The following is a 14,532-nucleotide window of genomic DNA, read 5'->3' on the forward strand; positions in this document are numbered from 1 at the left end:
AAGGTCTATCTAAAAAAAAATCAAAATTATAAACAGTAAAATGAAAACAAAATCATAGTCATTAACAACCACACCTAAAACAAACCCAAAAAGAAACTAAACAAGTGACTAGAAAAGGAACAGAATCACAAAAATGGAAATTGCATGGAGGGTTATCAGCAGGGGAGTGGAGGGGGAGTGAGGGGAAAAGGTACAGAGAATAAGTCGCATAGGTGGTAGGTAGAAAATAAACAAGGAGAGGTTAAGAATACCATAGGAAATGTAGAAGCCGAAGAAATGATATGTATGACCCCGGGACATTAACTAAAGTGGGGTGGGACGTGGGTGGGAGGGGGTGTACAGGGTGAAGAAGAATAAACGGGAGAAATGGGAAAAATGTAACAGCATAATCAATAAAATGTATTAAAAATAATCATTAAAATATGTATGTTGCTACCAAAAACGAAAAGAGATATGACCAAGGAGAAATATGTAGACAGGAATCCAGGCCCCAACACAGGGACCTCTGCACAGTTCTGCCCCGCACGTCTCCCTCTTCACCAGGCCTGTATTCAGATGCAGCCCATCATGGGAGTGCTCTGCTCAAGCTCCCACCTGCGTGAACTTTGATAAAGTGTGCATGCGCTCTTATGAGACTATGGGAAGTAGTTACAGAACTGAGACGTCTTACTAATCTTCATGGGTTTGGAGTTTCCAGTTCCATACTGACCCTCTGAGATCACATTTCTTTGCAAGTTAAACCCAATGGTGGCTACTGTGTTTGAGATACGTGCTGCTGAACCTCTCACAACTGTAAGTCCATAATAGAGGTGAGATGGCCCCACACACTGAACTGTTCACTACTGGGTGGGATGCCCATTTTTGCAGAATCACTGAGGCCCTCCCAGTGGAGGTTTCCCCCCATTTCTTTTGAGGGTTTGGTGCTGAGAGATGTTGCCTGTGCCGCTGGACCGCCCCTCAGCATTTAATGTCACAAGTCAGGTAGGGCAAAGAGTCTCTGTGCCTCACTGTTCACAGCCTATGGAGACCAAATTCCTTCTGAGGGTGCAGATGTGCTGAAGCTCCCTCTGATATCCTCCCAGTGTAATAAGATGCACTTCAGATAGAGAGAGTGGTTTGGAGGAGAGGAGTTGTGAAAGCCAGTGCAGGGGCAGCAAAGCAGTTATGGATGCCAAGTGGGAACTTGATCCCAAAGGCCTCTGCACACTTTTTACAGATAAACTGTGCCCCTTCGGGTTGCTTTTAGATTGCCTGAGGAGATCTAAGAAGTGACATCATCAGTGTGCTCCCACACACAGGTAGTGAACTTCTCCCATGAGGGATCATTGTTAAATGATGTGCTCGAGGACATGCTCAGGTGAACCCACTGATGAGCAGGAGAACTCTGGAATGCATCTGTGGGAGGGGAGAACAGGCTTTCTTCAGAAAAGATAATGAATTGCTCTGTTGGGTGTGGGGTTCAGGAGAGCAACACACATTGTTACTGCTGGAGCAGTTTGTAGTTCTCTGTGGGAGGAGAGAGCACATGAAGACAGAAAAACTAACTCAGTGTGGTGTCCCTGTGGCAGCTTATTGACCTGCCTCCTCCTGACAAAGGAGAGGAGAGGGTGGGTCATTCAGCATTCCCACCTCCTTCTGCCAGTGATGGTGGTGTAATTAAATAAAAGGTCTGTCCCTTTGAAGACACATTCTCAAAATACAAACTTGACCCCTCAGCATATGGTCTCCAGAGAAAAGAAGCCCGACTATGAGGATCAGCACCAGGAGGACATGGCAGCTTCTCAGGTAAAAGATGTGTCCTGAGTCAGAAGTTGTGACTCTGATTCCTGTTATTATGATTAGATTCAGAATCAGTGAACCTTCTTCCTTTTGTTTCATGTTCTTGGGTAGTGAAATTTGTTTAATATACTTCTTTCTGTTTCTTTTTTATGATTCTCAAGGGCAATAGTATATGTATAGTAATTTCCTCCTTTTCCTAGGGCCATCTGTGCATTCTCTTTATCTTGGCTGCACCAGGTCAAGAATTCCTGCCTGTAACCAATAATCTTCAAACACTGAACTCATCTCTTCTGTGACCAGGTCATTCTTGGATGGCAGTTGTGTGCAGTATATTCACTGGGATGGACTCAGAGACTAGGGTATTGGTGGAGGAGGTACACTGATGGTTAAGTTCATATATCTGAATCATCACCTCTGTATATCAAACATAAGAAAATGCAGATTTTACAGTGACAATCACTGTGAATATTCTGAAAAAGAAGTCAGTAGAATAGACTTTGTCACTCAACTGAAAAGAAAGTCTTGCTATTTAAATATACAGATAGTTTACTGAATATGAGAGGCACCTGTGGATTGACATTGAAAAACGGAATGTTTACTTATGATTTTGTTCATATAATGACTTTCTTATTTATGAATTTCACCAGCAGTGTTTCACCCATAAGGACATATCCTTCTGCATGCCTCAGTCAGTGAATATTCAGTGTTCAAACCCACCTGATAGTCACTTGTATGAGATGCCCTCTTCAGTGTAGAGTTAATGCATTTTCATTTATCATTAACAAGAGTCGAGCAGATAATTATAGAGGGATGTGAAAAAACTATCACATGCCATCTGTACATGTTTGTTGTCTTTTTAACTTCTGTTTGCTTTGAAAAACGGAGGCCCTGCATTTATTTCATAGACATCATTGGCTTTTGACATGAAGGATGTAGTCAGTGAGGCTGTGTTACTGCACACTTTTGTTATATTGCACACTCAGGTTGCAGGCACACTCTACATTATCACTTTTCATACTTTCAGGTGATTTTAGAAGAATCATATTATACATCCATGTTTAATACAGTTCAATAGTTAAGATCTAGCTCTCCACAAATGATGCAGGAACATTTTCAAAGAAATAAAACACTAAGAAACACTAGCTCTAACTTTTCTACTATTATGTTGTATTTCATTTTTTATCAGCGTGTGTATTTTTTTTTAAATTTTAATTGTTGTTCAAGTAGTTTTCCGTCTTAAACATTCATCCAGAATAGGAGGGAGAAACAATAATTGAGAACATGAGGAGAGGCTGAATGGCCTCTGGGACAACTTTAAACCTTCCAACATTCTAACCATAGGGGTACCAGAAGGGGTAGAGGGAGCTATGAAATGAAAAACTGATTTGAAAAATAATGAAGGGAAACCTACTATGTCTGGTGAAGGAAATAGGCAAGCAAGTAAGGGAAGCCATTAGAGTCCCAAAGAAGTTGCACTCAAGGAAGAACACATGAAGACAGATGACAATTCCATTACACAAAGCAAAAGACAAGGATATAATCTTAAACCCTGCAACACAAAAGCACCATGACCTACAAAGGGATTCCCATGACATTAGCAGCTGATTTGTCAAAAGAAACCTTGTAGGCAATAAAGGGCTGGAAACAAGTATGCAAAGTCATGTGAGGAAGGCACCTACATCCAAGATTAATTTAACCAGCAGAGCTATCATTTAAAATGGAAGGATAAATCAAGTGCTTCCCAGATAAAGTCAAGTTAAAGGAGTTCATCATCACCAAGCCCTTCTATGAAATGCTCAAGACACTTAATCTAAGAAAAGAAAAACATGGTAAAAAATATGAATAGTGAAGTGACAATAAATTCACACTATTAACAATCGAACCTATAAACCAAAACCAAAAGAAACACACACAAAGCAACCAATGAGAAGAGAAACAAATTCACTGAAATGGAGATCCTATGAAAGGTGAAGAGCAGGGTGTGGGAGAGAGGAGCATGGAGGAGAAGGTACAGGAAAGAAGAAGCATAAACGGTGGGTACAGAATAGGGGGAATTTAAAATAGTATAAGAAATGGAGAAGTCATAGAACTTATTTGTATGACCCATGGTCATGAACTTATTCAGGCAATTGTAGAGCAGAGGGTTCCCAGGATGGAGAGGGGAAAGGGGAGTAAAATGTGGCAATTGTAACACAATAATGAATCAAACATACTTAAGTGAGTTTCTGAAAAATAAGGACACACAGCCTCACCCACAACTCTTATATCAAAATCTGCATTTTAACAAAACTATATTTTTTGTTGCCTGAATGAAACCTAAAGAAGTTACTTACACTTTCAACTCACCATGCCTTTTGTAGCTGAGAAGTATACACAGCTGAATCTGAATGATACAAATACAATACTCAACAATCCATATGCCTGTGTGTGTGTTTTTATTTTAAATTTGATTTTCCTGAAAGGTAGTGTCTTTGCAGTGGATTTGTAGACATATATTATATTCACTTGTTGATTTTACAAAATGCATTAGAGATTGCTAGAGAGTCAAAGTGGCCTTCCTGAATGATGCAGGGTATCTTCTAGTTCAAAACCACTTCTATCATTTTTCATGTTACATGACACTGAGAACTGTGCTGTGTCTCCTATATAAATTAGTCTCTTTTTTTTTTCCCAGGAATGTTTGACCTTCAAGGATGTATCAGTAGATTTCTCTTGGGAGGAGTGGGGATGTCTTGACCCAGCTCAGCGGAAATTGTACTCAGATGTGATGTTGGAGAATTACAGCAACCTGGTCTCCCTGGGTGAGGCTGACTTCCTTCACATTGCCTGCTCCACCCACAGGATTTTCTTTATACAGCATCTTTTGGGGACTTGACTTTGTATGGTAGACTTTCAGCTTCATAATCACAAGGGAGAACTTGCAGGTTATCTCCTGTAGAAAATTAAGGCTTCAAGAACTATGGTCCTTAAAAACCCATTGAAAACTGTATGTATTGTTAGAACAATTAAGGTGTTTGAAGAAACAGGATTTTGCAAAATGACATTGTAGAATATTTTACTTTTCTTGAAGTGTTCTTACCCGAGCACAACATGGATTGGAAATTGGGCATCTTTAAAACTATAATAATATTTGTTTTGTACACAGGTCTGGTTGTTTCAAAGCCAGTCCTGGTCACATTTTTGGAACAAATGCAGGAGAGCTGGGATGTTTCCAGAAAAAAGTCAATATCCACACCCCCAGGTAGGTGAGAGTGCAGATGCAGATGTCACAAGTGAGTAACAGAAAGGTCTCAGAGGAAGCCAGACCTTCCAGTGTGGTTTTGGAAGCTGTGCTTCAGTGGAAAGAATTTTGAAAACTGAGACTTATTTCTGTTTCTGTCATAGAGAGCCAGCTGGTCTCCAACAGTATTCTGTGCTCCTATATGCTTTCAGAATTATGTTTTGACTCCAGTGACTTCTGTCATCCTACTAGCAGTTTCCACCAAAGCCCTCCCTCTCTGAAAATAAATAGATGCAATCTTTAAAATGGATGTTCAGTGTATACAATTAATCTATCTTTTTATTGTGATGGCAACCATGGTCAGACTCCTCTTGCATTCTTTTGGGGACCTGAGATAATGTGTGCATGTTGTTGAGAAATTGTATGCTAAGACTTCTTCTCTCTCTCTCTCTCTCTCTCTTTTTTTTTTTTTTTTTTTTTTTTTTTTTGCCAAGAACAAGGTTCATGAAGGAAGTGGTTGAGATCCTGCAGTTTATCACAGAAATCCCAGGAAGCCTCGGGACATGTGTCATGTTTTCTTTTTTTTTTTTAAGATTTTATTTATTTATTTTTAGAGAGGGAAGGGAGGGAGATAGAGATAGAGATAGAGATGAGAGAGAGAGAGAGAGAGAGAGGGGGGGAGAGAGAGGGAGAGGGAGGGAGGGAGAGAGGGAGAGGGAGAGAAACATCAATATGCAGTTGCTGAGGGTTCTGGCCTGCAACCCAGGAATGTACCCTGGCTGGGAATCGAACCTGGAACACTTTAGTTCCCAGCCCGTGCTCAATCCACTGAGCTACGCCAGCCAGAGGGGACATGTGTCATGTTTTCTCACATATATTTTTATTCCTCTTGGAGATTCAAACAAGCCCCTACAGAGTTTAAACTTGTGGTTTTCTTGTATGACAATGCACCTCTCCAACCTGACAAAATCTACTTTTCTGTTTCACTGAAAAATATTCTTGTGCTTGTACACCTGTACTGTAGTTTGCTGATCCATTCACTTCCTGATGGACACTTAAGTTTCTTCCAGCATGTGGCAATTTTAAATTCTGCTGCTATGAACATTGGTGTACATAGGTTCTTTAGGATAGAAGTGTCAGGGTTCTTAGGGTAGAAGGATCTCCTAACATTTGGGACAGCATGGATGGATCGGGAGAACACTATGGTAATGAAATAAGCCAGACAGTGAAAGACAAATACCATGGGATCTCACCTATAAGAAAAAAATAATAGTCAACAAAATGAACAAGCAAGCAAAATGTAACCAGAAACATGGGCATAAATAACAAACTGACAGTAACCAGAGGAGAGGTGGAAGGGATACTGGGGGCAGAGGGCAAGGATTTTCAGGAAGTTGTATGAAGGGCAGAAGGAAAAAACTAAAGGAGGGTAGGATCAATGTGGGACATGTGGGAAAGTAGGGATGGCTGTGTTGGGGGAGTGATGGAGAAAATGGAGACAAGTGTACTTGAACAAAAGTAAGATGTGGAAAGCAAATATCCTTTTGCTTTCCCATTGCCACTGAGTGAGCATATTTTATTCATTTCTAGAGAGACGGGAAGAGAAAAAGATAGAGAGGGAAACACTGGTGTGTACTTGCTTCTAGTGCAACGCTTCTTGGGGACCTGACCCGAAACCCTGGCATGAGCCCTGACTTGAAATTCTACCAGGAACTCTTTTGTTCACAGGGCAGCACTCCATCCACTGAGCCACAACAGCTGGCACTGAATATACTACAATTTTTAATTTATTTATCCACTGACCTGGTGGTTGTTTCCACCTATCAGGCTTTTGTATTTAATGCTACCTTTGACAGATATATGCAAAAGTCACTTTCGAATCCTCAGTTGAATATTTTGGGGTGACATATAACCCCTGACATTTGTGTATATAGATGATTCTCTACCCAACTGAGCAGAGGGTGAGAAGTAATACATTCTCTTAATTTTATTAATTTACATTTCTTTCATGCCTTGATATATCATTTTTTGTGCTAAATAATAGTTCATTGTATGTATTTCAGTTTCCTTTTCTAGTCACCGGTTCATATATATCTTCATTCATTTGAATTTTTGGAATGTATGAATTAAACTTCTAAAAATATTCCCATGTAGGCTTTTGTGTAGATAAAATTTTTAGCTGTTTGGTAAAATACTATAGAGCACATTTTTGGATTATGTAATAAGCATATGCTTACTTCTGTGAGGAATTGTGAACCCTTCCCAAGGGGCTGTAGCATTTTGTATTTTCACCAGTAAGGAATGAGCACTCCGTTTGCTCCACATGCACAGCAGCATAGGCTCTTCTCAGTGTTCTGGATTCTGACCTTTCCAGGAGGAGTTTCGTGTTGCTTGAATGTGCACTTTCTTCAATTTTCCTTCTTTTAATGTCCATTTCCTAAAACATATACGATGTTGAGAGTCTTTTAGACACCATCTTTTTATCTATATGTATTTAAAATACTTTATTTATCTATTTCTAGAGAGGGGTAAGGGAGAGAAGGAGACAGACATCAATGCCTAAAAAACACATTGATCAGTTTCCTCTCTCACACCACCAAATAGGTATCTGAAGTCCAACCCAGGCCTGTGCCCTGACCAAGAATCAGACTGCTGACATTTTGGTTCTAAAGCAGGGGCTCAGTCCAATGAACCACACCACTCACAGGTTACAAATATATACTTTTTTATCAGCTCATGAGTTCTTCTTTTCTCTTAAGATGATGCTTGTTTTTTTTTTTTTTCTTAAAGCTTCATTTGAGACATCAGTTTAAATGTTAATACTATGAATTTGAGAAACAAAGTTGGTTTACAATTTGCCTTGAAAATTATCTGGTCTCCTGAGCTTCCGTGCCTCAGTGTGTTGATCACCAGCCTGCAAACCAAAGGGCTGTAGTTGGATTTCCAGTCTGGGGCAAATGCCTGGGTTGCAAACCATGACCACAGTAGGGGGTGCGCAAGAGGCAACCACACATGGATGTTTCTCTCCCTCTCTTTCTCTCTTCCTTCCCCTCTATAAAAGTAAATAGAATCTTTACAAAAATGTATGCAGTGCATACAATTAAGTTTTTGTAATTGTTCAGTAACATGGAACGTATATTTGCAAATCCGTTTTTTCATAATTTCCATAAACACATCATGACTCATCCCTTGAGGGTGACATGTTGAGAGATATTTTTTTTTGGTGTAACAAGGTATGTTTAGCAGGTATAAAGACGTGTAATATGAAAACTGAACCTCGAATCCACTGTAGGCATATGCCCTTACTGAGAATCCAAATGGCAATCTTTGTTTCAGAGGTGCCAGCACTCAATCCATTGAGGACACAAGCCAGTGTGCCCTGTTTTTCCGTCATATTGTTGTTGTTTTTTGTTTGTTTGTTTGTTTTTGTTGTGGTGTAACTTCCTTGTATCCTTTGAATATTTAGCATTATTTGTGAGTATCTTCCAGTATTCACTAGATTGGTTTGTTTTCCTGATGATTTCCATTGTTTTGCAAAAGCTTATGTTATTGCAGTCTTGTTTAGTTTTTTCTCCTGTCTGCTCTACCTTCCATGTTATATCTAAAAGAATATGTTTTAAGAGTCATGACAGAGTTTGTCAGCTGTCCTTTCTTTTAGTGTTTTCATGGTTTCAGGTCTTAAATTTAGGTTTTAATGCACTTGAAGTTTACTTTGGCACATGTCATAACAAAGTGGTCTACTTATAATGTTTTGTATGTATTGGTTCAGTTTCTCTAAGAACCTTTATGATAGAATCTGTCTGATCTCACTGTATATTCCTGATTTTTAATAAATTAGTTAATGTCATGTGTTTGTTCATTTTAAAAATTGGGTTACTTGTTTTATCATAATGTTTTTTAAAAGTCCTTCATATAACCTGGATATTAACCACTTATCAGGTACACTTTGCAGAATTGTTTTTTCCTTCTACAGGATGTTATTTTATGCTACTGGTTGTTTGAAATGTGCAGGAGTTTTTATGTTTGGTGTAATGCTATTTGTTTACATTTTCTGGTTTATATTTCCTTTGGGTGTTATAATAAAAAAAATGTCCTACAAGCTCTTATTTTTTTTTTTTAGTGAATTAAGAGCTATTAGCCTTTGTCCTGGACCTAGTGGCTCAGTTTGTGCAGCATCATCCCTTAAAGCTAAGGTATCGGGTTTACTTCTGGGAAAAAGAAAATGCCTGGGTTGTTGGGCCTCTTATCTGGCTGAGGACATAAACAGGGAACTGCATGGTGATTCTATATTTTCATATATTTTTCAATTTGAATATTCTGTTTTTCAGCTTCCGATTCTATGTTTGGCTTACTTTTACATTTTCTCTGGTTTGATTTTTATTTTAGCCATTTACAGGTTTGCTACTATTAAGTAGTTGTCATATTTTTCTATGTTTCTATATTCAGGTGGGTATTTTCACTTCTTTATCCTGTAGGTATTACATTTCAATAGAACTAGTACCAATTTTTGTAGATATATTTTAATTTTCTGATTTGAATTGGTTTTCTGTTTCCTGCCTTAATATATTTGTCGAATTTCATAACTGTAAACAACTAGGCTTATGAACTTCCTTTCTACAGGTTAAGAGAAAATAACATTCACCCCGAGTTTAAACTCTAATTTCAGTAAACACAAGTGGTGTGTGTTTGTTTTTGATTGTGTGAGGAGCAAGTTTAATATAGTGTCAGTTTCTTTCTCAAAGCCCAGGGTATCTTTTTATGCTTGATATTGTTCTTCAGTCCACAGGTCTCTGTGGTATTTTAAGTATCACCATTCTGTTTCAGTGTGCACTTTAATGTATTCACCATGTGCTGTTATGCTGTGAGCACTGTGTGTCCTGCCAAACAGAAACGCATATTTTGAAGATTCTTGAAAACTGTGAGATCATTGAACACACTGCACCTCTATATGTCTAGAAAAGAACTGGGAATGTGGAGTTTTCTTATCCTATTTCCACTGTGTGCCAGGGAATTTGAGCTCTGTGGTTCCTGAGTATAAGCAACTGTTGTTCCTTTTCTATGTGATATTTTCTCTTCGTACCATACTTGGTCTTGCTGCAAACATGCAAAGTTTTTTTAAGTACTCAACACTGTGATTTGTTTAAAAATGCTTTGTAAGTTCAATGTACATTGACCTGTGTTTCTCACTTGTGAACATTTATTCTGTGTATTTCAGCTGTATCATCTGTATATAAGCAGGAATTCTTGCAAATGTCAGGAAGAGAAGATTTATTATTTGAAGCGACACTGGTAAGATATGGGAGGTGTGCCTTTGATACTGATAAAGGAGTGTGTGACAAAATTAAAAAAAAAAGATCTTTAAATGGAGAGACATAAATTGGAAAAATATTCATGAAAAATCCTTGTTATGTAAAGATTTGAGAAATATTACAAAATTGGGAAAACTTACCATTTAAATCAGTTACATTTGCAGATCAATGTGTTTCCAAATTAGAAGGCTGAAAATAAGTTTTTTTTTAATAATTTATTTGTTTAAGATTTTTTTAATTTTATTATATTTTTAGAGAGGGAAGGGAGAGAGATAGAGAGAGAGAGAGAAACATCAATGTGTGGTTGCTGGGGGTTATGGCCTGCAACCCAGGCATGCACCCTGTCTGGGAATCGAACCTGGGACACTTCGGTTCCCAGCCCGCGCTCAATCCACTGAGCTCCACCAGCCAGGGCTAGGTTTTAAGTGTATGTATTCTTGGAAAGAGCAAGTGGCAAACACAGGACCTCCAGGCCAAAGGTTGCTCTCCACATTCTTTTATCCAGCCCAGCACCTAGTTTATAACCGGACACAGTTTCCATCTCCTTGCCCCTACTTAGGGAATGTTTACATTTACCCGATCCTAAAATTACATGTGGCCCACTGAAGGCAACCTGGAGGCTGATGTGGCCCCTGGGAAAATTAGTATGACACTCCTGTCTTAAAATCAATGGGCAAACTCTAGGAAAACTATAAATTTGTTGTGTGAGTAATCATTTGATTGTTTAAAAGGCAGAGTGAGAAGAAATTTTCAGTCAATAATTTGTATAATGTGGTCATTTAAAATGGATGCATAAAGCTTAAATGGGATAAATTCCATAATGCCTTTACTAAGGAAATATGCTTCTTTTAGAAATAATGTTTTTTTTTATTTAATTGTAAAATATTTTAATGAACTTGGGAGTGATTTTTAATACAACCAACATGGTTTAATAGGGATCACAGGATGCTTATTTAGGAATAAGCACACAGGTTTAATGAAGTTACAGATGTCACAAAAGGCCTTTCTGTGTTCAATGTTCACTAGAGTACATGGGATTCAGAGAGAACCAGTCAATGCGATGCAAATCGGAAGAATACTATCCACAAGTCAAATCCTAAAGTACATCAGAAGACTCAGCTTCCAGATATCCATGATGAAGGTGGTAAAGTATTTGACCAAATGTTAAATCACAATACTCATCAGGATTTTCATATTGTGAAACTGGAAATAAAGGAAGGTAAATGTATCACATGTTTAAAGGAATCTTCAAGTAGCACTGCAGAAACAAATATTGCTGTCGGAGAGAAAGGTTTCAAATATTTACAATGCATGAGAGTCTTCAATCAAATACCTAAGGTAAATACACTTAACAAAATAGGTACCAGAGAAGAACACAAGTGTAAAGACTGTGGTAAAGCATGTCATTGTTTTTCAGGTGTAAATCAACATAAAAAAAATTACCCTGCAAAAAAGGCTGATATATGCAAAGAATGTGGCAATGCATTTAGGATTACCTCAAACCTTACACATCAGCACAGATTTCACACTGGATACGGCCCTGGTAAATATAGACAATGTGGTAAAGCTTTTAGCCAGTCTTCAGATTTCAATGAATATCAAAAAAATCATAAAGGAAAGAAAAAATTTGAATGTAGTGAAAGAGACAATGCCTTTCTGGAGTCCGGTAGTCTTGCACAAGATCACAGAATTCTTACTGGAGAAAAGCATTATGAGTGTAGAGAATGTGGAAAAGCCTTTAGGTGCTCCTCAACCTTTACGTGTCATCAGAGATTTCATACTGCAGGGAAACCTTATCAATGTATACAATATGACAAAGCATTTACACAGTCTTCAAACCTTACTTGCCACCAAATAATTCAAACTGGAAAGAAGCCTTATAAATGTGCACACTGTAGGAAAGAATTTACACACTCCTCAAGCCTTACTCAACATCAGAAAATGCATATTGGAGAGAAGCCTTATCAATGCACACAATGTGACAAAACCTTTAGCCGGACTGCACACCTGACTCAACATCAGAAACTTCATACTGGAGAGAAACCCTATGAATGTACACAATGTGGGAAAGCCTTTAGGCAGCGGATAACGCTTACTCAACATCAGAAAATTCATACTGGTGAGAAGCCCTATGAATGTACACAATGTGAAAAAGCCTTTAGACACCTGAAAACACTTACTAATCATCAGAAAATTCATACTGGAGAGAAGCCCTATGGATGTACACAATGTGGGAAAACCTTTAGATGGCAGGGAACACTTACTCAGCATCAGAAAATTCATACTGGAGAGAAGCCCTATGAATGTACACAATGTGGCAAAACCTTTAGCCAGACTGCACACCTGACTCAACATCAGAAAATCCATACTGGAGAGAAACCCTATGAATGCACACAATGTGGGAAAACCTTTAGATGGCAGGGAACACTTACTCAGCATCAGAAAATTCATACTGGGGAGAAGCCCTATGAATGTACACAATGTGGCAAAACCTTTAGCCAGACTGCACACCTGACTCAACATCAGAAAATCCATACTGGAGAGAAACCCTATGAATGCACACAATGTGGGAAAACCTTTAGATGGCAGGGAACACTTACTCAGCATCAGAAAATTCATACTGGGGAGAAGCCCTATGAATGTACACAATGTGGCAAAACCTTTAGCCAGACTGCACACCTGACTCAACATCAGAAAATTCATACTGGAGAGAAACCCTATGAATGTACACAATGTGGGAAAGCCTTTAGACACCAGGGAACACTTACTCAACATCAGAAAATTCATACTGGAGAGAAGCCCTATGAATGTACACAATGTGGCAAAACCTTTAGCCAGACTGCACACCTGACTCAACATCAGAAAATTCATACTGGAGAGAAACCCTATGAATGTACACAATGTGGGAAAGCCTTTAGGCAGCGGATAACACTTACTCAACATCAGAAAATTCATACTGGAGAGAAGCCCTATGAATGTACACAATGTGGCAAAACCTTTAGCCAGACTGCACACCTGACTCAACATCAGAAAATTCATACTGGAGAGAAACCCTATGAATGTACACAATGTGGGAAAGCCTTTAGGCAGCGGATAACACTTACTCAACATCAGAAAATTCATACTGGTGAGAAGCCCTATGAATGTACACAATGTGGGAAAACCTTTAGACATCAGGGAACACTTACTCAGCATCAGAAAATTCATACTGGTGAGAAGCCCTATGAATGTACACAATGTGAAAAAGCCTTTAGACACCTGAAAACACTTACTAATCATCAGAAAATTCATACTGGAGAGAAGCCCTATGGATCTACACAATGTGGGAAAGCCTTTAGCCAGACTGCACACCTGACTCAACATCAGAAAATTCATACTGGAGAGAAACCCTATGAATGCACACAATGTGGGAAAACCTTTAGATGGCAGGGAACACTTACTCAGCATCAGAAAATTCATACTGGAGAGAAGCCCTATGAATGTACACAATGTGAAAAAGCCTTTAGACACCTGAAAACACTTACTAATCATCAGAAAATTCATACTGGAGAGAAGCCTTATACATGTGCACATTGTGGCAAAGCCTTTACATGCTCCTCAACCCTTATTCTACATCAGAGAGGTCATTCCCATGAGAAGGTTTATGTATGTAAAATATGTGGTAAAATCTTTCACCAGTCCTGTAAGCTTTCTCAGCATCAGAAACTGCATATAGGAGAGAAACCCTGAAAGTGTTGATTATGTAATAAAGCATTTTATAGTCCTCAAACCTTACTTAACCTCAAACAATAGACACAGATGAAATGCCTTACTAATACACCTAATGTGACAAAAACTTTAACCAGTCCTTTTTGTTCATTCATCATAAAGTATATTTATACTACAGTGATGCCTTTTAAAAGTGCATAATGGCATAAAGCTTTTAGCCACGTCCAATCCTTACTTATCATTAGAGAATTCATACTGGACACAAGGCTTATAAAGGTGGACTCTGTGGCAACATTTTATGACATCAGATCACTCATAGTGGAAAGAAAGCATATAAAAACAGTGTATATAAACAAGTCTTTTAGTGATCAGAGCTGCATTACCCAGATTGGGACATATTCATCTGGAGAAAAACTGTAGAAACATAGAAATTATGGAAAGATTTTAGCCTATAATGAAACCATACTCACCAAATTGAAGCCTTTTTTCAACATTCACTTATGTGGCATATGAAAT

At 38.5% G+C, this 14,532-nt stretch overlaps 1 protein-coding gene across 1 annotated transcript; it reads left to right on the forward strand.

The window, feature by feature from the left end:
* The first annotated feature begins 1,719 nt into the window (after positions 1–1,719).
* LOC114489648 (zinc finger protein 420-like) lies at positions 1,720–14,037 on the forward strand. Its single transcript, XM_028503542.1, has 6 exons — positions 1,720–1,785; positions 4,454–4,580; positions 4,925–5,020; positions 10,215–10,288; positions 11,335–11,527; positions 11,726–14,037. Exons 1-6 carry the CDS (start codon positions 1,720–1,722, stop codon positions 14,035–14,037), a joined length of 2,868 nt encoding a protein of 955 aa, XP_028359343.1.
* Positions 14,038–14,532: the final 495 nt, after the last annotated feature.

This window comes from Phyllostomus discolor, chromosome 15, assembly GCF_004126475.2.
Source record: "Phyllostomus discolor isolate MPI-MPIP mPhyDis1 chromosome 15, mPhyDis1.pri.v3, whole genome shotgun sequence".
Taxonomy (NCBI): Eukaryota; Metazoa; Chordata; class Mammalia; order Chiroptera; family Phyllostomidae; genus Phyllostomus; species Phyllostomus discolor.

What these genes read in the sequence shown, in the direction of transcription:
- LOC114489648 (XM_028503542.1), top strand. Translation starts at nt 1,720, where the DNA reads ATGGTCTCCAGAGAAAAGAAGCCCGACTATGAGGATCAGCACCAGGAG. An exon ending in CAGCAACCTGGTCTCCCTGG is followed by an intron (nt 4,581 to 4,924) that starts GTGAGGCTGACT and finishes TTTTGTACACAG; the next exon opens with GTCTGGTTGTTTCAAAGCCA. An exon ending in TATTATTTGAAGCGACACTG is followed by an intron (nt 10,289 to 11,334) that starts GTAAGATATGGG and finishes AATGTTCACTAG; the next exon opens with AGTACATGGGATTCAGAGAG.